The following is a 22,551-nucleotide window of genomic DNA, read 5'->3' on the forward strand; positions in this document are numbered from 1 at the left end:
CAGAAAGAAAAAGGCTTCCCTGCATTAGATGGATGCTGAACCACACTTCTCAGCACTGCTGGTTAGGACACTGGGCAATCATATGCAATTACCTTAATATGGTCTTGGCTTGATTCTGACCCATCTGGTTATTTGTGATTTATTCCTTATTCCATGGAGTAGCACAGTTTGTGACCTAGATATACCTGACTTGTGAGCCACTTTATTGCTTTTCCCCTTTTTGTTGGCACCAGGGCCACTTGGACCTCTGGAGTCCTTGCCTACACATTCCTCCTGTCTCTTCCCCTTCACTCCTACAACTAAAACAGCACCAATCTCCAAGGCCAGGGGAGGCTGGTGATTAGGAAAGTGATGTGGCATGGAGGAAACAACACTGGATTAGGGGTCAGAGGTCCTGAGTTCAAATTCCAAGTTAGTTACTTACTAACCCTGAAACATTGGCCAAATTTCAGCCCCTAGACTCAGTCTCCTCCTTTGTGAAACGGAGATGGTAGGAGTGGGAAGGAAGGGTTGGTTGGATCAAGACGATCTCTTAGATCCCTTCTGACTCTGGAGCCTCTAAGTTGGGGGCTGAGGTATACTGTTAATAGATGGATGGATTAAAGAAACTTTTATTCTGGGAAGTGGGGAGATCCCAAGATAAGAGTTAGCTTGGTGTTTGAGGAGAATAAACTTCCCCAAGTTGGGTGGAGCATAGACTGGGAAGGGAAGAAGTACAATATAAGACCAGTAAGATGAGATGGTGACAAGTTGAGGAGGGGCTTTTAATGCAAACCTGGGCTTGGATTTTATTCAATAGATGAGGTACACTCACTTCAGATACACTCCAAGTTAGGCAGAGCCTGTTCTGTTGTATTAGACACTAGGTGGGAATACAAGGTAGAAATGCAAATGGTCCATTGCTCAAAGAGTTTATAGTATAACAGGGGAGCTAAGACATATAGAAAGAAGCTGGAATGCTATTAAAATATAAACTTATAGGGGATGTCCAAAGTGCTAGGAGAGATCTAGAAAGAGAGAGAGTACTTCTGGCCAAGAACCAGCCCCAGGAATAAAAGGATAGAAGGGTTAGTTACAGCAGCCTCTCAGAAGAAAAGTGAATGAAGGAACTAGGAAAACTGAACCCTTACTCCATACGCCAGTCAATGAACTCAATTATTTTTAATGAGTCTGAAAAACTCACAATTTCTAAAGTGTTATATGCTCATTTCTGGGACCAGAGAAGAGAAGAGAAAAGCTGAGAGACTGTATTCTTGCTCCATGGAATGGTCCAAGGAGAAGAAGAAAAATAGAAATGGGGAAGGAAAGGAAGGTATGGTATGAGATGATAACATCTCAGTGGATAACAGAATTCCTGGGGCTCAGCTTCTTCCTTCTGCCAAAACATCAGGAGTTCATCTCTGGGGCTTGCCTGTTTTCACCTAGTCCCATGATGTCAAATATCACCAGTATGCAGATAACTTCCACACTGACACAGGATTGCCTGAATCTTTGAAGGTTTATTTTATCTATAGGGGAAAGACTCTTGCTCTTTCTTAAACATTTGAAAAAATTCCTTATACATTTTTGAATACCAGTTATCAGAGAAACTTGCTGCAAAGATTTTTTTTCTTCTTCAGTTAATTAGGTTTTCCTTCTAATTTTAAGTGCACTGATTGTGCTAATTTTGTGGAACCAGAATTGTCCAAAGTATCCGTGAACTTTCTCTATTCATAGTTGTAACTTATTTCCTTTCTTGCTTCTCTAATTTGCTTATTATGTGAAATTTTATATCTAAGTTATGTATTCATTTTGAGCTTATTTTGGTGTGTTGTGTGAGGTGTTAGTCTAAACCACATTTTTGTCACACTGCTTTTTAGCCTTCCCAGAAGTTTTTCTCATATAATGAATCTTTACCCCAGCAGTTTATCTACCACTATGCTCCTATGGTTGTTTGCTTCTCTTTGTCATATATTTAATTGGTTCCATTGACAGACTTTTCTGTTATTTAACCAGCAACAAGTAGTTTTGATGATTATTGTTTTGTCAATCCTAGACTCAGTCTCCTCCTTTGTGAAACTAGGATGGGTAGGGTAGGAAGGAAGGGCTGGTTGAATCAAGATGATGTCTTAGATCCTTTCTGATTCTGGAGCCTCTAAGTTAAGGGCTGAGGTATACTGTGAATAGATGGATGGATAATTTGGGGATCTGGAGCTACTAGGTTTCCTTTGCACTTCTCCCCATTATTTCTTTTGAAATTCTTGACCTTTTGTTGTTCTTCCAGATGGACTGTTATTTTTTTTCCTAGCTCTGTCCTTTGGTGGTTTGAATGGTATAGTACTGAAAAAGTAAATTAATATCAATAATACTGTTATTTTTATTATATTAACGTGGCCTAATTATGAGCAATAAATATTTCTCTGATTATTTAAGTCTGTCTTTAATTTTGTAAAAAGCCTTTTATAGCCTATGGCAAAACGATTCTAGTAAATAACATCTCTCAGTTCTGTATTCCCATTGCCACTTCCCTAGTACAGTTTGTTATTACCACCTGTACAGATGATTGTGATTAACACCTTTTTCATAGGTCTTCTGCAATTTTATCAAAAGTTCACATAATTACCATATTTTCCTAATGCAGAGATCTAATCATGCCACTCTTTCGCTCAAAAATATTCAGTAGTTCCCTACTGCCTTTCCAAGTAAAATTCAAGCTCCTTTTTCTGGTATTTAAGCCTTTCCACAATCTGTCATCATCCTGCTTTCTTTCTTGTCTTTCACATTAATTTCCTTTATGTGCTTGTTATATGCTCCAGTAAAAATAGTCTTCCCTGTCTCTCAAATATGCCTTATGCTCCCCGACTTCTTCCTCTGTTTTGTCTTTTGAATTCCTCCCTATCGGTCAAAATCTAATTCAAAAGGTGCCTCTTCCATGAAGCCTTTCTTGGACTTGTGATAACCTCCCAGATATCACACTTTACCTTATTCTGAAACTCTAATGCATCTACCATGCAATATGTGTACTAGAGTTACTTGTATTTGTGTTTTAGCTCCCTATTAGACAGTATGCTCCATGAAGGGAGAAAGCTAGGTGGCACAGTGGATAGACAGCAGGACTCAGAGCCAGGAAGGAGAATTTAATTCCTACCTTAAGACATTTACTTAGCAGACTAACCCTAGGTAATTCACTTAATCTCTCTCAGCCTTAGTTTCCTTATCTATAAAACAGGTATAATAATAGCATCTGCCTCCCAGGGTTGTTATCAAGATCAAGTGAGATAACCTGCAAGCCACTTTGTTGTTCAATTGTATTCCACTCTTCTTGACCCTGTGGACTATATGGTCCCTGATGTTTTCTTGGCAAAGATATGAGTAGTTTGCCATTTCTTTTTCCAGTGGATTATGGCAAACAGAATTTAAGTGCTTTGCCTAGGGTCACATCAATAGTAAATGTCTGAGGCCAGGTTTGAACTCAGGTTTTCTGGACTCATGGAACCCAATGCTCTATCCACTGAACCATCTAGTTGCCTCCAAACCACTTAGCAAACCTAAAAGTGCTATGTAAATATAGCTATTATTACTACTATTGTTATGAGGGGAGGAAGCATCTTATTTTTTTTTTGCCTTTTTTTTTTTTTGGAGGGCAATTGGGGTTAAGTGACTTGCCTAAGGTTTTTGTGTTGTGTCTGAGGCCGCATTTGAACTCAGGGCCTCCTGAGTCCAGAGCCAGTGCTCTATTCACTGTGCCACCTAGCCACCCCTAAATGAAAGTAATTCTTTTTTTTTTTTGCCTTTTTTTTCTTTCTTTTTTGGAAGGCAGCTGGGAGGAAGCATCTTATTGAAATGTTCTATCTTCCCCAATGCTAAACATTATGATATGCACAGGGCAGGAGGTATTTAAATAAATGTTCACTGAATTAATAATTCATGTCCAAAATTTGTTCTTTTGTAGAATGTGCCCTTTGCAGAATTTCACTATGCTCATTATTATATTATACCATTTTGTAACCTAACCCTAACGTAAAGACATAGATAACAAATCAATATTAATACTATCTCTCTAATATTATATAGATATATGTACCTAATAACAAAGCATCTAAATACTTAAAGGAAAAGACAGTTGAATTGAAGGGAGAAATAGATAGTAAAAAAATAATGGTGTTAATAAGGGGTATCTTAATGTATCCCCTTTTATTTAATTGATCTGGTTAGACCAAAAGATAAACAAGAAAGAAGTTAAAAGGATGACTGGAACTTTAGAAAAATTGGAGATGACAGATCTGGCAATTCCTGAAAGGGAACAGAAAGAAATTTGCATACTTATAAACAGTACATGACATTTTCATAAAAACTGACTCTGTATGGGACACAAAGACCTCATTTAAAATTGCAGAAAAATAGAAATATTCAACACATTATTTAATGATCATAAAACAATAAAATTATAATGAAGAGCCCCTAAATGATTTAATAGCAAAGTAGAGACTAAATAACACAATTCTAAGAAACTGGTGGTTCAAAAAATAAATTATAAAAACAACAGAAAACTTCATTGAAAAAGCAAAATGAGGGGTGAGTGAGTAAAGCACCGGCCCTGGAGTCAAGAGGACCTGAGTTCAGCTCTGGCCTCAGACACAACACCCACACACACAAAAAAAACTATCCGTGTAACCTTGGGCAAGTTACTTAACCCCAATTGCCCTCCAAAAGGCAAAAAAACAAAAAAGTTTTAAGGACGGCTAGGTGGCACAGTGAATAGAGAGCACCAGCCCTGGAGTGAGGAGTACCTGAGTTCAAATCCGGCCTCAGACACTTAATACACACAAAAAACTAGCCGTGTGACCTTGGGCAAGTCACTTAACCCCAATTGCCCTCCAAAAAGAAAAAAAAAAAGTAAAATTAGCTGATAAGCCAAAACTTACGGGAACCAGCCAAAGCCATTCTGAGGGGAAAATGTGTATCTTTAAATATTTTTATGAATACAAAAGACAAAGAACAAATTAAGAATTCGACATGTAATTTAAAAATGAACAAAAACAAACAAAAATTCACCAAGTAAAAAACCAGAAATTCTGAAAATTAAAAGGGATGAATAAAGGTTGAAAGCAAAAACACTACTAGGAACTGGTTTAAAAAAAAATTAATGAGATCAAGAGCTAACCTTATTTTTTTAAGACAGAAAAACTAAACAGTTTAAATAAAAAATGAAAAAATAACTTAGAACAACTCTAGAGGAAATAAAGGAAATTAGACTATTTTGTCCAATTATATGCTAACAAGCCTGATAACTCAGAGGAAATATATATTCACAAAAAGATAAAATGCCCAGATTAATAAAAAAGAAATAGTACATTTAAAAAACTCATCAGAAAAAGAAATTGAAGAAGACATACGAATTCTCAAAGGAAAAAAAACTTTAGGACCAGATGGATTCACAAGTAAATTCTTTAAAATATTAAAAAAAATCAATTCTATTACAAAATAAGCTGTTTGCAATAATATGAAAAAATGTACCCTTTCAATCTCTTTGTATGATAGAAATAAGGTCTTGATACCTAAACTAGCAACAAAATAGAAAACTATAGACTATTATCCCTAATGAATGTTGATCATCAAAAATTTTTTAAAAATAAAAATTAGCAAGTAGGCTACAAAACAACACATTAGAAAGATTATACACTATCACAAGTTTGGGTTTATACCAGGAATGCAGTACTGGTTCAACATAAGGAAAACTATAAATATGATAAACTATGTTAATAATATAAATAACAAAAAACATTTAATCAGTAGGTGCTGAAAAGGCTTCTGACAAAATCCAATACTCATTTCTGTGAAAACCTCTAGAAATAATAGGAATAAATGGGCCTTTCCTTAATATAGTAAATAGTATTTCTCCAAATCCAAATTAAATGTAATGAAAGAAAGCCGGAGACCTTTCCAATGAGATCAGAGTTTGTAAAGCAAAGATGCTTATTATTGACACTACTATTTAATATAGTGTTAGAAATGCTAGCAAGAACAGTAGGACAAGAAAAAAGTTGAGAGAATAAGCAGAAGCAAAAAGTATCTCTTCTTGCAGATATGATGGTGTGCCCCTAATCAACTAAAAATTAAATGAAATAATAACTTTGGCAGAGTTGTAGGAATTAAGATAAATCCACATAAATTATCATTGGCATTCCCATATATAATCAACAAAATGAAGCAAGAAAAGACAGAAAAAGCAATTCACTCAAAATCACCATAGAAGCTATTAATATTTGAGGGGGTATCTATTCAGATTCATATAGAGACTACATGAATAAAAGTATAAAATACTCTTTGCAGAAATAGAGACATTAATTACATGGGTAGGTCAAGCCAATATAACAGAATATTACCTATATTAATTTACATATTCAGTGCTGTATCAAACTCCCGAAAGAGTTGTAAATTTTATTGAGCTAGAAAAGATAATAATGAAATTCACATGGAAGAACTTAGTAGGGTCAAGAATCTTTTTTTTTTTTTAAAGCAATAGGGGTCAAGTAACTTGCTCAAGGTTACATGGCCAGTTTTTTCTGGGTGTGGTGCTAAGTATCTGAGCCCGCATTTGATCCAGGTCATCCCGACACTGGAGCCGCTGCTCTTACTCGCTGAGCCACCTGGCCACCCCTATAGGGTCAAGAATCTTAAGGGTAGCAAATGGATACTTTTTTTATTACATTAAATTGAAAAGTTTTTGTACAAACAAAGTCAACACAATCAAGATTAGGAAGGAAGCAGAAAGTCGGGAAAGAATCTTTACAACCAGTGTCTTTGATAAAGGTCTTATTTCTAAAATATACAGAGAAGTGAGTCAAATTTATAAGAATACAAGTAATTTCCTAATTGAGAAATGGTCAAAGGACACTAACAGGCAGTTTTAAGAGAAAGAGATTAAAACTACCTATAATCATATGAAAAAATGCTCTAAATCACTATTGATTAGAGAAATGCAAATCAAAACAACTCTTAGGTACCACATCTTACCTGTCAGACTGGCTAACATGACAAAATAGGAAAATTAATAAATGCTGGAGAAGATGTGGGAAAACTGGAATTTTTGCATTATGGACAATTTATGCATCGTTGGTGGAGTTGTGTACTGATCCAACCATTATGGAGAGCAATTTGGAACTATGCCCAAAGGGCTATAAAAATGTGCATACCCAGCAATACAACTTCTAGGTCTATATCCCAAAGAGATCATACAAGTGGGAAAAGGACCTGTATGTACAAAAATATTTATAGCAGCTCTTTTTGTGATAGCAAAGAACTGGAAATCAAGGGGATGCCCATCAATTGGGGAACGGCTGAACAAGTTGTGGTATATGAATATAATGGAATACTATTGTGCTATAAGAAATGAGGAGCTGATGGACTTCATAATAACTTGGAAAGACTTAGATGAACTGATGCTGAATGAGGGGAGCAGAACCAGGTATCTGTGATGACTAACTTTGATAGACTTGGCTCTTCTCAGCAATGCATAGTTCTAAGACAACTCCAAAAGACTCATAATGGAAAAGGCTATCCATATCCAGAGAAAGAATTACAGGGTGTGAATGCAGATTGAAGCAAACTATTTGTTCTCTTTCTTTTTTGCTTTGTTTCTTCCTTCTCGTGGTTCATTCCATTGGTTATAATTCTTTTTTAAAACTTGATTATTGTGAAAATGTTTAATGTGAAGGTATATGTAGAACCTATGTTGTACTGCACGCTGTCTTGGGGGGATGTAGGGGAGGAGAGGAAGGGGTAGAAAATTTGGAACTCAAAAACTTGTGGAACTGAATGTTGTAAACTAAAAATAAATAAATTTAAAAGAAAAAAGAGACTCTCAAGGGTAATATTGAAAAAAAAACGGAAAGAAGGGGGTCTATCAGTATTGGATCTTAAACTGTACTACAAAGCAATAATAACATAACAGAATATATAATAATAATAACAGAAATGATTTGGTACTGGTTAAAAAAAAGAGGCTCATCAGTGGAACAGATTAAATATAAAGAAGCAAACACAGCAATACAGTGTTCAATAAGACTTTAGTTACTGGGGGAAGGACTCACTATTTGACAAAAAATATTGGGAGAAATCCTGAACAGCAATCCAAGGAAAATTAGGTTTAGGTCAACACTTCACATCAAAGTTAAGTTCCAAATTGATACATGACTTTAATATAAAAAGTCACATTATAAACAAATCAGAGAAGCAAGGAAGAATTACCTCTTGGATCTATGGATAGGGGAAGAGTTCATAACTAAACAAGTGATAGAGAGGATCACACAAGATAAAATAGATAACTGATTAAGTCAAAAAGTTTTTGCTCAAACAAATCTAATATTGTAAAAATTAAAAGGGAAACAGATAACTAGAAAAAAAAACTTGCAATAAGTTTCTCTGATAAAAGTCTCATTTCTAAGATATATAAGGAACTCAAATTTATGAGACTAAGAGCCATTTTCCAATAGACAAATAGTCAAAGGATATGAGAAGGTAGTTTTCAAAGACATCCAAAGTGTTGACAATTACATATTTTTAAAAATACTCTAAAGCACTAATAATTGGAGAAATGCAAATTCCAGCATATATGAGGTTCCATCCAACACTTATCAGACTGGCAAGGATGACAAAAAAGGAAAATGACAAATGCTGGAAGGGTGTTGGCAAAACAGGTATAGTAGCTGAGTGAGATGGGGCTTGGCCCAGACATTTTAGAAAGCAATTTGGAGGGTGGCTAGGTGATGCAGTGAATAGAGCACTGGCCCTGGAGTCAGGAGGACCTGAGTTCAAATCTGGCCTCAGATACTTAATACTTACTAGCCTGTGACCTTGGGCAAGTCACTTAACCCCAAATACCCTTCCAAAAAGAAAAAAAGAAAAAAAAAAGAAATCAATTTAGAACAATGCCCAGAAAATTACCAATCTTTGAGCACCCTCTGACTCTGCAATACCATTACTAGGTCTGTACTTCAAAGAAAGAGGAAATGGATCCATGTGTATAAAATATTTATTGCAGCTCTTTTTCTGTAAGCAAAAACTGGAAAACTGTGAGTATGTTGTCATTGGGGAATGGCTAAACACAGCGAAGAATATGAATGCTGCAGAATATTCTTGTGCCATAAGAAATGACGAAACGGACAATTTCAGAGGAAACTGAGGAGAACTTCATGAACTGATGAAGAGTGAAATGAGCAGAACTAGGATAACAATTTATGGTGATGTTAACATGACTTGAGAAAAACAACTCTGAAAGACTAGAACTCTAATCAATAAAATGATAAACTATGAATGCAAAAGAATGAAGATGAAACATGCCATTCACCTCCTGAGAAGCAATAAGCCTCAGAAAGAGACACAGATTCATGGTTAATGTGGGAATACCACACAGATATATATTGAGGGATTTGTTTTTTTCAAGTTTAAAATAAAGTTTAAAAACATTCTGTCCTTCTCTCCAACAATTTTATTTCTCCCAAGCACTGAGATTGGGCATCTTGGAATCCCTGACTCCTCCCTCTTCCCTACACTTCCCCTCCTTCCCCTCACCATATTCAACCAATTGTTAAGTTTTATTCTCTAAAATCCACTGTGTTTGCCTTCTCTCCAATCATACTGCCACCATCCTAGCTCAGTTACTCATTGCCTCTGACAGACTATTTTAACAGTGGGCCCCTAGTCTCCACTCTCTCTACTCTCAAATCTGTCTTCCTTCACAACACTCCCCAAATCATCTTCACAATTATCAGATTGGATAATATTCCATTGCTCAAAGAATGATCAGTGGCTTCCTACCTCCTCCTGCATGAAAGACAAACTCCTTAGCCTGGGCCTCCCATCAGCTGATTCTAGTTTATTTTTCCAGTATTACCTGAGCTCGACTGCCAAAGGAGTTTAAATTCACCAAACTGTTGCATGAAGATGGCTCTAGTCTAGATGATGTTTCACAACTTTAGAGACATCTTGGCATCTAACCTGCCACTGACCACCCTGCTTTCCCACCTGGCATAGTTCTCCTTTCTGGACCAGATCTCTACCCCTGGCTAGCCCCAGTCCATGCTTCAGATCCACTCCAAACATCTTGACATCTGTCCAGCCACCACATGGATATGTCTTTCCCTCTCTGATATCTTACTCTGGAAACAGTGATCAATAATACCATTACTTTGGGAAAAGACATGCCAATCCAGTCCCCTTTGGCTCTCCTCCTCATCCCTCTGACTCTTCCAGACAAAGACTCCCTTCCCTGGCCATCATTCCTCTGTATGGAAAGGCTTCCCTTATTAGAAGAGAAGCTCCTTTATGAGAGTTACTGCATCACATCTGTATTTTATCCCCACCACCTAGCCAAGTGTCTGGTACACAGGAAGAGGCTAATATATGCTTTTTAATTTGTCTAACACTATTTTTTCATATTAGACTCCAAATTGGACTACTAAAAGCTCCCTAATTGTGTCTCATCTCCTTGCCTTTGCTCCTGCAAACCTGGGATGAATTTCTTCTATCTCCAAGCCTGTTGAGATCCTTTCTTTCCTTCAAGGTCCTCCTCAGGTGATATCTCCTAGCTTCTCCTGATCTCCTTAGGTAGAGGTGATTTCTCTCTCTCTTCTAGAATTTCTTAGAGCACTTTGCATAGTCTTAAGTGTTTAATACTTAGTTTTTATATAATTTATTAAATACTAAGTATTTAATACTTAGTCTCTATTATTATTTATTAGGGTGCACGTTACTCCCCTCCCCCAATAAATGATAAGCTCCTTGAGAGAAGGAACTATGCCTCATTTCATTTTTTTGAAGCCCCAAAGTCTAGTATAGCAACCAGGCATGAGAGAAGAGCTTAATAAATGTCTGCTGAATTGCTCTGTCAGACCTCTGTAAGGTAACAGTGAGTTACCTCGTCAGGGGTGAGGAGGCTTTGGGCACTTGGTTGGCCACTGTCACACTAGATGCTTTTGTTGGCTACCATCTCCTGGTCAAGGATGGTGACTAATTAAGAATGTTACTGGGTAGGAAGAAAGCCAAGGACTAGGGGTAAGGATGCCATCTGGCTGTTGTGGCATGTTCCTTGGTGGTTTCTTGTTTGTTTTTTCCCTGTTGGGGAAGAAGTAGCAGAAGCCTGAGTGAGCTCTTAGGAGAGGAGGGTGCCCCTGAGTCAGCTCAGGGAAGCCTGCCCAAGGAAGGATCAGGTTGGAGCTCCTAAAGACTTCCTGGAACCACCCACCTTTGGGGAAGAAAGGAAAAGGTGGAGGACAGAAGCCATTTGTAGAGAATTTTTTGTTTTATTATTTGTAAGGAACTTGGCCTGAAATGAATGGGTCATTAGATGGGACTAGAAATATTTTTTTAACACAGAAATTTCTCTTGCATGTTGAAGCAGTGGTGCAATGGGAAAAGCACTGAATGAAGAGTCAAGCTACTTGGGTTCCAGTCTAGATTTGACAATTAACAAGCAAGCAGTTTCTTCATTTGTCTGGGTCTCAGTTTCCACATCTGACAAATGGAGGGGCTAGGCTAGAAGGTTTTTAAGGGGTAACGGGGCTGGCCCCTTGCCTTTCTGTGCCTTACAACTGAAGATGAGACTGCTGATCACCACTGTTCATAGTGGGGAAAGTAGGAAACGAGGAGGTCACTTACATTGTCTCTCTGTTCAAAGTCCACGGAGCTGGAGACAGAAGTGAGGCGCTCGTAGCGGTCATGGCTGTCTGCCTGCATTGCTGAGGACATACTGAAAGGTGGGGGTTGGGGGTAGGGGAGAGAAAAGGGTTAGAGAAGAGATGCTTGATGCCCTCCCCTACCTCAGACAGGAGAAAGGGTGCTACTACACCACAGCTCTGTAGGCCAAGGAAGGCACAGGGCAACAGAGAAAGGCAAAGCGGGGATGTGGAGTGAAAGACGGGAATGGGGTGATTCCTCTTCCCTTTTTTCCCATTTCTGTCTCCTCTCTTTCTCAAGGAGGCGTGGGGATGTCTAGTACAGGATTGTGAACACTGTAGGTACTCAATCAATGCTGCATGAATGAAGAGAATGGGAGTGGTTAGAAGGAAAGAGGGTAGGGGGAAGTCCAGGAGGTGGTTAGAAAAGGGTAGGGGCTAGCCTTAAGGAAGATGATGGGTGTGAGATGCTCTGTCTAGGGCTGGGACTAGAGTGTAAGTCTATTTGGAATTAAAAAAGCAAGCTGAGTTGTAATAATTTTGTCATTGTTTAGTTGTTCCAGTTGTGTCCAACTCTGTGACCCCATTTGGGGTTTTCTTGGCAAAGATACTGGACTGGTTTGTCATTTCTTTCTTCAGCTCATTTTACAAATGAGAAAACTGAGGCAAATAGGGTTAAGTGACTTGCCCAGGGTCATACAGCTAGTAAGTGTCTGAGGCTGAATTTGAACTCAGGAAGATAAGTCTTCCTGACTCCAGGCTCAGCACTCTATCTACTACACCACCTAGCTACTGAGTTGTAATAACTTTCTATTTAGTGCTTGCAAACTACTTTCTTCACAAATAGCCTATAAGGTAGGGAGTTTCAAGCATCATTACCCCCTTTTTACAGATGAGAACACTAAGGCCCAGAGAAGTTAGGTGACTGGCCTATTACCAGATAGTTAGTAAATGTAAGAGCCGGAATAGTGGAAAGAGCATTGTGCTGGGAGTCAGGACACCAGAGTTCTAACTCTGATTCTCTGTGAGTAGAGTCGGGTCTCAGTTTCCTTATTCATAAAAGGAGGGGGTAGAGCTCAATGATCCCTCAGGTCCTCCCCAGCTCTTACAAACAGAAGATGTCTTAGGAAAACAAAGTCTAAGAGGAAGGAATAGGGTAGGGATGGTGCCTAAAGCCTTCTGAAGCCTGGAAAGGATGGCTAGTCAGATACCCAAATTATTTTCTGCTCTGCTGTGCCACCTCTCTTCTGGGGTAATACTTCTTTAGCAATGACACTTTCTCATCTGTCAGAGGTGAGGAATGGATTAAATGAGCTCTAGGACCTCTTCTAGCTTTGGCCCTACCAAGAGATTACAGAAGAAATGTCCACATATTTATCTCCACCTCATAGGGCTGATGTGAGAAAAGCACTTTTTAAACTTGTGAGAGTGCTACATAAATGTGAGTTATATGATTATATATATGAGCTGTGAGTATGGGGAATGCAACAGTAAGAAATAGATTTGTGTTCTAATGGAGAGACTGAGGTTAGACATAAAAGAACTAGAGAGAGCAGATGAAAAGTACTAGACCTGGAGTTAGGAGACCTGTGTTCAAATCCCAGCTCTAACACTTGCTAGCTGTATGAGCATGGCCAAGTCATTTAACATCTTTGAACCTCAGTTTCCACATCTGCAAAATGGGAATAATAATGTTTGTACTACCTATCTCACAAGGTAGTTGTGAGAATAGCTTAAAAGTTATATATATATACACACTATATACTGTGAACTGCCAAGCAGTTTCTTATGGGGTGGGGTGGGGATAGGATACCCTGGACATCGGTCCAGGAGAGAAGGCAGCTGAGCCAACTCCTACATGACTGTTTCTGCAGGAGGGAGGGGCTGGTCCTGACTAGAATTAAGGGCCTTAACGGGGCAGCCTCTGGATATCTGCATTGCAGTGTGAAGAGCTTTCCAGCAGGGGGCAGTGGTACCATCCTCATGAGAAACTTCAGGCTTAGTCAGCTTGTAAATGACCCTGCCAAGGAAACTCCTGTGAAGTCCCTTCTTTCCTGGTCCTGAGTCAGAAAGGAATAGAGCTGGCTCCCAATTCCTATCCTGTAGGGGGTGTTTGAGGGAGACATCTGCAGAACTGGCCCTTGACCCCCTTACTCCCCTTCCCCCACCAGTAGTAGTAGTAGCAGCAGGAGCAGGAGCAACAGCAGCAGCAGCAAAGCAGCTTCTATCCTGCAAACAGAGACCAAGGCGAGAGGGGCAGGGCCACGACAGGGGCTGAGAGGAGGGCAGGAGCCGGTGCTCCCTGGAGAGTTCTGATCCTGCAGCTGGGGGCAGGCAGACTTCCTGTCCACCACGCTAAAGGAAGTTAGGAGGGAACTCTGGAATCTAAAGAACAAGGGCTTAGGGGGAAGGAAGCCACAGGGAACCTCTTTCTTGTCTCTGCAGTTGAGGATGAGTTTGAGTGTATCTAGGTGGGAGAGGTCTGTTGTCCAGTGGATCCCCTTTTTTATTCTCCCTAATAAAAAATCTAGAAGATTCCCCCAGTGCCAGCCCCGTAATCCTTTTGATGCTCAATTCTGGGATTGGGTAGGCTGTAAATCTACACGTGTGAGAATGTGTGTATGTGTGTGCATAAAACCCAGAGACAAGTTGAGGAACTCCCTTCTTTGCAAAGCACACCGCCTGAGTTAATCCCGAAACCACCATGAGACTGCAGAGAGACAAACTGCAAAAGAAAACACCAAAATCGCAAGAGATGAGAAGTGAGAAAGCAAGGGAGCAAGGGAAGATGGTTTGCAGGGGAAAGAGAGGGGCTGATGCCCCACGTACTATTCCTGCTCCACTCGGTCTCTCTGTTGGCGTCGCAGCCTGAGGACAGAGAATAGAGAGTGTTAAGGCCTGCAGGTAAGGCTCTGGCAGCATCCTTTCCATGACCCTCCTCCCCCTAGTAAATACTACCTTCTAAGTGAAGATCACTTCTTACTATACTACTTTCCCCCAAGACCTAAAGTACATTTCCCTATTCAAAAAAAACAACAGATATGGAAGGGGTAGGAGAATAGCACAGTCACACTCATGCGGAAAAGAGAAAATGACGGGGCCTTGAATGGGGAAAGGTACAAGTTTAGAGAACAGGGGTAACTCTTATCTCTGTCTCCTCCCTCCCCTCTCCTCCATCCTTACCTGTCAACATCGGTAACCAAGGCCAGTCGTCCATAGTCCCAAGCCACCTTGCGCAGGACAGAGAACAGGAACAGCAACAACTGGTGCAAAGGATATAGGGAAGAGATTGGCAAAACCAGGGGTTTTGCACATCCTCTATATGGAAAGGACAATGTTGATAATTTAGGGGTCTTGGAGTTTAGGGTAAGTGGGAGGTTCAGATAAGACAGGGTCTGAGGCCAGAGATGTGAGTTGGGTATATTATTAGCAGATCAGGGAAGGAACAGGGGGGATCCCTTAGTTATATGTGAACAGGAAGGCTGGGGCTTTTGTTAGGAGGTCTGCAGCTGGAATAGGTATTTGTGTATTGGTAAGAGGTGGTGAGAGAACTATGTGTATCCCTGATGATGCTCTAGGGTTGGAGCTAGGGGAGTCCTCCATGGTGGAGACTGGAGGGAGTCTGAGCACTCACAAGAAAGCATAGGAAATCAAGTGCAAGTACTGTGGGAATTCCCCCAAAAGGCAGCCCTTGGAGTACGGTGCTTCTGATCCGTGCTTTGTAACAGTAATCCTTGGTTTCAGAGTTGTTGACTATCGGGTCGCCCAGCGGAAAGGGCATTGTGGCTGCTATTGCAGCATCGTCCTCCTGCAATGAGGGAAGAAAAGGGTCAGTTGAAGGTCTTAGGGTTTGCCTCCTTTCAACCCCATGGCCCTTGGGGGCAGCATAAGTGAAAAGAAAGGGCTGCCTTTAGTCTTCAGTCTAGAGAAACCAGTGGAATGGTATAGGGAGATTGAGGAACTCTGGGAATAGGAAGATCTGGCCACAGAAGACAAGTACTTTTTGGGAGGGCAATGTCCTCCTGAGATGTAGAGTCTGCCTCACCCTAAGCCCCAGAGATCTGGGGTCAGAGTGGCTTCCATTTTTCTCTCGCTCTTAGTAGCAGGACTCAAGTTCCTTGCTCTCCAGTTCTCATTTCCTTCTCCTTCCAATTCCTTCCCACCCCCTATCTCCTAAGGCTACTCTTGCTAGAAGCAGGACAAGAAAGAGCTGAACTGGGCTCTCAGGTGATGTTACCCATGGAGGGGATAGGGTTGTTATATTAAACCAGATGATCATGGCTGCCTGTAGAAAGATACAAAGAGAGTCAGGGCAGGCAATCTGTCCGGTTTGAACTAAAAGGCATCATTTCTCTACCAAATTCCTCCTCATCATGGTGTGAAGGTGATTGGGTTTGAAGGCTGTGACAATGTAGTTGGAACTCTGGAAGCTCGTGCTAAGCTATTGAGGCTTCAAGTACTGCCTAATTATGGCTTGTATATACATGTATGGAAGAGAAGTTCACTGTTTGGAGGGCTGGCCATTAAGAAATTAAATTTTTTGGCCAGTAGAACTAAAGAAGACCATTAAAGAATGAAGGCGTTTCACTCCATCTGCAAGGGTGGAAAGGGTAGCCACCTTCATGAAAAATGGGTATCATTATAGACTAGGTGTAGCATGAAAAATGAAAGGACTGAATGAAAAGATCCCTTTTAGCTCTAAAATTTTTTTGATTCATTTATCTAATAAATATTTACTAAGCACTTACAAATATTCAAGACAGAGTGTTAGATACTATAACACATTTAAATGGCATAAACAAAAATGGGTGATTAGCCTAATCTGAGACTTCCTTAGGTTTCTGTACCATTCCCCCACCCCCACCCTTCCCCCCAATCTGTTAAAGAAGGGTGGGGAATCTAGGTTTCAAGAGGCAGTATGGATTTCTGGGTCTGGTTCACTAGAGTACCTCTATGTATGATCATAGAGATGGAGGGACTCTGGTAATAGTACGTACTAAGTCCTGGGACCTAGTCTTTCTTCTCCCCTCTCCTCTCAATCCAGCTTTCTCAAGTGGGCTCCTGCTGAGCTGTTTCACACATAGGGGCCACAAAGAAAATCACAGAATTGTAGTTGTAAGGGACTTCAACTACTTAGTTCATACCAGAAGAGTCTTCATCACAAATACCTAATGCCTCTCTCTAAAGACCTCCACTGAGGAAGAACACACCCACCCCCGAACAATCCATTCCAATAGATCAAAATGTTAGGAAGGTTTTTAAAAATATCATGTAAAAATTTGTGTCATTGTTTACTTGGCCATTCGCCAACTGTTGGATGTTCAGGTTGTTTATAGTTCTTTGCAATCATATACAGTGCTGCTATATATTTAAAAAAGAGAATGGTCTTTATGCTGTCTTAGGGCATATTTCCAATAATATGATTACTGACTAAATGGCTAGGATTATTTTTATGAAGATATTTATTTCTTAAAGCTTACAAACTTAAAAAAAAATTCTTTTCTTCCTGTCTTTTTCCTCTCCATTCAGACTACAATTCCCAGAATGCTAAGCTTCTTTCAAAGAGCGGGGCTGTCTGGGAACACCACACCTCTACTAAGCTGCACTACTGGTAGACCACAGGGGAGTGGAAGGTTTTAAGTTTTACCCTCCCCAACAATGCCCTCAGAGGGTGGGAGGGGGCTTACAGTCAAGAAGACAATAAAATGACACCTCCTTCCAACCCCCACCCCTCCCCTTTTTTTTTTTACTCAGCAGGCCTGGCTTCACCTCAGTTATTTATAGACCTCCCTAAGCTCCCTCTGGGAAGTATATTAGGGTGGGGCATATAGTACCCCTATCCTAAGAGAAAGATGCCAGTCAATCCCTGGCCTAGACACCTGGGCTCTAAGAGAGCCTGGGGAATAGGAGGCAGTAGCTACAGCCTAGTTCCCAAGGGGTGAGAGGTAGAGAGAGCGTAGACCCAAGGCTAGAGAAGGCCCTAATGAGGCCAAAGTAGCAGCTTCTTTGCTCTCCCTCCTCCCTCCCCACACTTACTCACTTGCTAGCTTCCCAAGAGGGGTCTCTCTGAGTAGATGAGGAGACTGCTTGGGGCCTGGGGACAGGAACTGCCTAGACTGAGGCCAAACAACAAATGCAAGGGCGTGGCAGTGACTCTGAGAGAGAAGTCAGCCTCTTCCCACTTGCCCTAGACATGACTCAGTGGGATTCCCAGGCCCCTCACCCCAACCCCTTGTCTTTCCCTCGGGGTTGCCCATATGTGGAGGGCATGAGATCTCCCTGACCTAACAAATTGGTGGCTGTAGAGGAAAGAGGAATGGTGATGTTTCTGAAATCCATGGGATCGTTAGAAATCAAATAGTTGAAATCACTCATTTTAAAGAGTAATAAACCAAGGTGCAGAGTAAGGAAGGGTTTGGTGTAGGATCACACAGGTTGTAAGAAGAACAGAAATTCAAACTCCAAATTCAAGATTCTTTCCACCATTTCATTTTGGAAATTTAGGAGGGAAGTAGGAGAAGGGGGAGCCAGGTAACAGAGACTATATGGATGGCCCATGGGTGTATCTGTGTAAATAGGTGAGACTACCTCCCCCTTCCCAGTGCCTAGGTAAAAGCCCTGTGCATTTAAGGGCAATTAACAAATGCTTATTGAATTACTGAACAACTGCTTTGAGTGTATGGCTATGTAATGCCAGTCCTGGCATGAAGATACAACACATACCATGGCCTGTGTCTCAGATAGGTGCATCTGTCTGTGTTGTATACGAATACAGATGTGTAAACAGAAGTACCAAGGAAACTGTAACTTTAAATTAGGGATACAATGTAGGTTCAAAGTCCCTCTCCATCTTGAAACCATTTCCTTTATTCCAGAGGTTTTTGCAATAACCTTCTCCTGCACCAGAGGCACATCATGAGGTCAAGACAAAAAGACAAATCCCCCTCAAGTTCCAATTTCCTTTCTCCTTTCCATTTCTGGGAAGCCCGGCAGTTTGGGTAGGACTGTTTACTCCCATTCCCCATATGGGGGAGAAGGGGGAAGGGACCTTCATGACCTAACCACCCAACCAGGGTGAGTAGGTAAGAGTCATGCCAGCTGCTTTGTTAATTCAAGGAACTGAAATTGAAAAGGAGCTTTGCTGGAATGTTATTCTAGCTATGGTTGTTGTAGGGCCAATGGAAGAGAAGAAAATGAGCAAAAGAGAAAAATGGCAGAGGTGATGGTGGGAGGCTAAGGGGGCAGAGGAACAAGTTTTATGCAGTTTTAAGATTTTGAAGAGCACTGGAGAAGAATATCATAGTTCACATTTACATAGCACTGTATAGTTTATAAAGAACTTTATACATATTATTTGATTTGATATTCACAATGACTCAATGACTAGGGATGATCTCCAAGTTCCCTCTTAATCTAGTTCTAAGTTCTATGGTCCCATAGGTCCCAAGTTGGTTTTGTAGGTATTATTATCTGTATTTTACAGAAGAGAAGATCTAGGTGTAGAATGGCTAAATGGCTTGCCCAAAGTAAAACAGCTGGTAAAGAGCAAAACTAGGAACCTTGGTTTTCTGATACCCAAGCCAGCATAATTTTCATTACAGCACTATGCTTTTACAAGAGACCAGAATGGAATTCTTATGAAGGATAGCAACTTTCCTCCTTGTACTGGTATGCCAGTGGTGTTGAGAGATTTCCTTAGTTTAATTGAGATGCTTAATTTAAGTTGGCAAAGAGTTTATTTTCAGGCCAATTCAGGGTTTTGCTATTGTAAGGTGACAATGGGTGAAGGGAGAAGGTTAGAGCTTAATGTTTATTATTGTAGAACTGCAGGGAAAATTGTAATTTAGGACTTATAATTATAGTCAGATAGTATATTCCATCTGAAAGATGCATTGGTTGTAGATAGGAGACCAGGGCTCTAGTTTAAGGTAGGTGACTCTGTGACCTTGGACAAATCCCTAACCCTCTCTCATGCTCAGTCTTTCTGTTGATGATACAGAGATGTTAACATCTCTGCCTTGGGGCAGAAATGTCCTAGTAAAGATAAAACTTTGAGAATGGGCCTGAAAAATAAGACTGAAAAGATTATTACTGAAAAAGTAACTTAAAATGAGGACAGAATAAGCATTTTATATAGCATCTACTATGTTCCAGGCATTGTGTTTTACAAATATTATCTCATTTGGTCCTCACAAAAACCCTTCAAAGTACAATCTGTTACCAACCCCATTTTACAGTTGAGCAAACTGAGGCAAACAGGTGAAGTGACTTGTCTAGGGTCACAAAGCTAGTGTGATCAAATCTGAACTCAGTTCTTCCTGACTCTAGACCCAGTTCTCTATCCAGTGCACCAATTAGCTGCCTTGGGGACTGGTGGTGATGGTATAAAGTTTAAGTTTTTCTAGACCCTCCAGTTCTCCCTCTGGTAGAGATCTTTTCTCAACCTCCAACTTCTCTGTATCTTCTAGAACTTCAGGGTTAACCCAGGTGGTAAACATATCTAAGCGTGGCCATCCATGACTAAGGGTTTATTTGCTTTAAGGGTAAATTTCTCCCACCAAGAAGTCTGGATTTAAATTGCAGTCCACTGCATAGAAAAAGGGCAGAACTGTACTAGCCAAGGAGACTGAGGTTGGTGTCCTGGATCTACTATTGATGAACCTGGGTCATGTCACTTTCTAGATAGATCTCTTTCCACATCTATAAAACTGGTGTGTGTGTGTATGTGTGAAAGAGAGAGAAAGAGAGAGTGAGAGAGACTGAGAGAGAAAATGATGTCTAATCTTTTTTCTAGCTCTAATTTAGCTTTTACTTTCTTAAGAGAAATTCTGTGGCACAACAGGGACTTGTTATTGTAAGGTTGTTTAGTAGAGAAAGTAGTTGGTAAAAAACAAAAAATAAAAACAATAACAAACACAAAATCAGCAGGGTTTATTCTGGGGCTACTTAAGTCAAGATAGCTATGATTAAGCTTATTTTGAAAATGCTACTTAGGGTCTTTCCCGTACAATCCCTTCTTTGGGACTTCCCACCAGAGTTGTTTCCAGGTCCACTATTTCCCTTGTGTCCTCCAGTCACATCTGAGTGACAGTGGGGCTGCTCAGGACCAGAGAGGAAGGCCGTATGGTATAATGAAAAGAGCTTTGAACTGGGAACCACAAGACCTGGGCTTTAGAGTTGGTTCTGCCACTAATTAGCTGAGTGACCTTGGCCAAGTCATTCTGCTTTATCTGTCTTCTCCTCTGTGAAAAGGAGAGTGTTGGGCTAGAATGATGATCTTAAGTCTCTTCTAGCACTAAATGGCATACTGTGTTTCTATGACCTAGGAAGGTATAGGATACGAGAATACCAATCTATCACTTACCCTCTCTACCCATTAGGGAAAGACAGGTTGAACTACAGGTTCCAGCATGCAATACTTTGGGCATGCCAGGGCCTGGACTCTCATGCCACCCCACTGCCCTGGAGGGCAGCCATGCCAACCTTTTCTTTCCACGCAGGGTAGGGAGGAGAGGGAAGGCAGTGTTCCTCAGCAGTCAGGCAGACACTCCCTACTCCAGTACCTCAGTGTTCATGTAACCCTCTGAGTTGGCATCAGTACCCTTTCCCTAGTAGGCAGAGAAGCAAGGGTATCAACCTCCCCCCCCCCAAAACATACACACATAGACTCTTTCTGGGTTACTGGAGGAACCAGAATTGTGGCTGGACATCCCCTGTGGATGCCAGGCCTAGGCCCACAACGACCCAGGCAGGGGGCAGCACCAAGGACAGCCAGGCTCCCCCCTCCCCCCCACTGACCTCTCCATTCCTTGACACCCTGTTGGCCTCCACGCAGGACAAAGGGCAATAGCCTATCCTTACTAAATACCCACCTCCAGGCAGAAAAGGAGTGCCCCGAAGATGTCCTTGTTCCCCCTAGGCCCAGGCTCCGAACTAGCCCCTGTCCAGCCTAGATCATCCCACTGCCCTCGCCACCAAGCCTCGGGCTAGCGCCGAGAATAAGACTGCATTGTGCTGGGGTGGAAGGACACTCAAAACGAGCTCGAACACACAGACACACAATCAACACCCCCTCCACACCCCCCAGCAGGCTCTCTCGATCACCCCGCCCCCCATTCCCTGGCTCAGTCCCCCCAAGTCTGGGCCAGGGGACACAGTGCAGTCATACCGCAGCCCGGGTCCAGGGCAAAGGAAAGCTTCCACTCGTGTGTGTGTGTGTGTGTTTGTGTGCGCGCTCGATCGCGTGTTTGTGTCTCGGGGTGGGGGGGAGGCGGTAAAATCCACGGAATCTATCAGATCTTGCGACACTGTTCCCTCCTCTCTCCACCCCGCAAGCAACAACAAAAAACCTTTCAACAATCCCCCCAAACAACAACAAAAAACAACCCCAAACCCCCAACCTAAAGAGGGGGAGGGGGAGACAACATCTGGATCTCCGTAAAAAGGGCGGACGAGGGGGAGGGGAACGGAACCCGGGAGGGCGCATCGTGGGGGAGGGGGCACGCACCTGGACTGTCCAGGTGAGCGAAGAGGTAGGGTGGGGACCCCCGAACAACTGGATGCCCCGAGGCCCGGGGCTGGATACAGTGCGGGGCACATTTGGATCCCAGGTGGGGGTCGGGAGGTTTTTTTTTGGGGGGGGGGGTCCGCATAATTAGATTCTCCCGTTTTGGACTAGGGAGGATTTTCGGCAATGGGGGTGGGGGCGCGGGGAGGGGTCGCCTACTCACCCTCGGGCGCAGACTCGGCTCCCGCTCCGAGGCTCGGGTCGGGGCTCGGGGCCGGGGTGGGCGGGGGCGGGGGGAGGGGGTTGTAGCTGGGCGGCTAGGGCTCCGGGCTCCTGAGGCGGCCGCGGCTCCCGGCTGGGGGAGGAGGGAGAGGGGAGGAGGCAGGCGGG

At 41.7% G+C, this 22,551-nt stretch overlaps 1 protein-coding gene across 4 annotated transcripts in view; it reads right to left on the bottom strand.

The window, feature by feature from the left end:
* TMEM63B (transmembrane protein 63B) overlaps positions 1-22,450 on the bottom strand; it is a 42,756-nt gene extending 20,306 nt beyond the window's left edge. For 2 of the 4 annotated variants that reach the window (XM_069065870.1, XM_069065869.1), the window contains exons 1-5: positions 22,385-22,450; positions 15,289-15,462; positions 14,838-14,917; positions 14,484-14,522; positions 11,638-11,728 (exon numbers count right to left, since the gene is read on the bottom strand). In XM_069065870.1, coding sequence (XP_068921971.1) covers positions 11,638-11,728; positions 14,484-14,522; positions 14,838-14,917; positions 15,289-15,435 — 357 coding nt within the window. In that variant the 5' untranslated portion in view covers positions 15,436-15,462; positions 22,385-22,450. The remainder of the gene's footprint in view (positions 1-11,637; positions 11,729-14,483; positions 14,523-14,837; positions 14,918-15,288; positions 15,463-22,384) is intronic. The other 2 variants (XM_069065872.1, XM_069065871.1) reach the window with 1 other exon arrangement.
* Positions 22,451-22,551: the final 101 nt, after the last annotated feature.

This window comes from Petaurus breviceps, unplaced genomic scaffold, assembly GCF_028583685.1.
Source record: "Petaurus breviceps papuanus isolate PSGF00001 unplaced genomic scaffold, PetGlider_PUasm1.0 90701, whole genome shotgun sequence".
Lineage (NCBI taxonomy): Eukaryota > Metazoa > Chordata > Mammalia > Diprotodontia > Petauridae > Petaurus > Petaurus breviceps.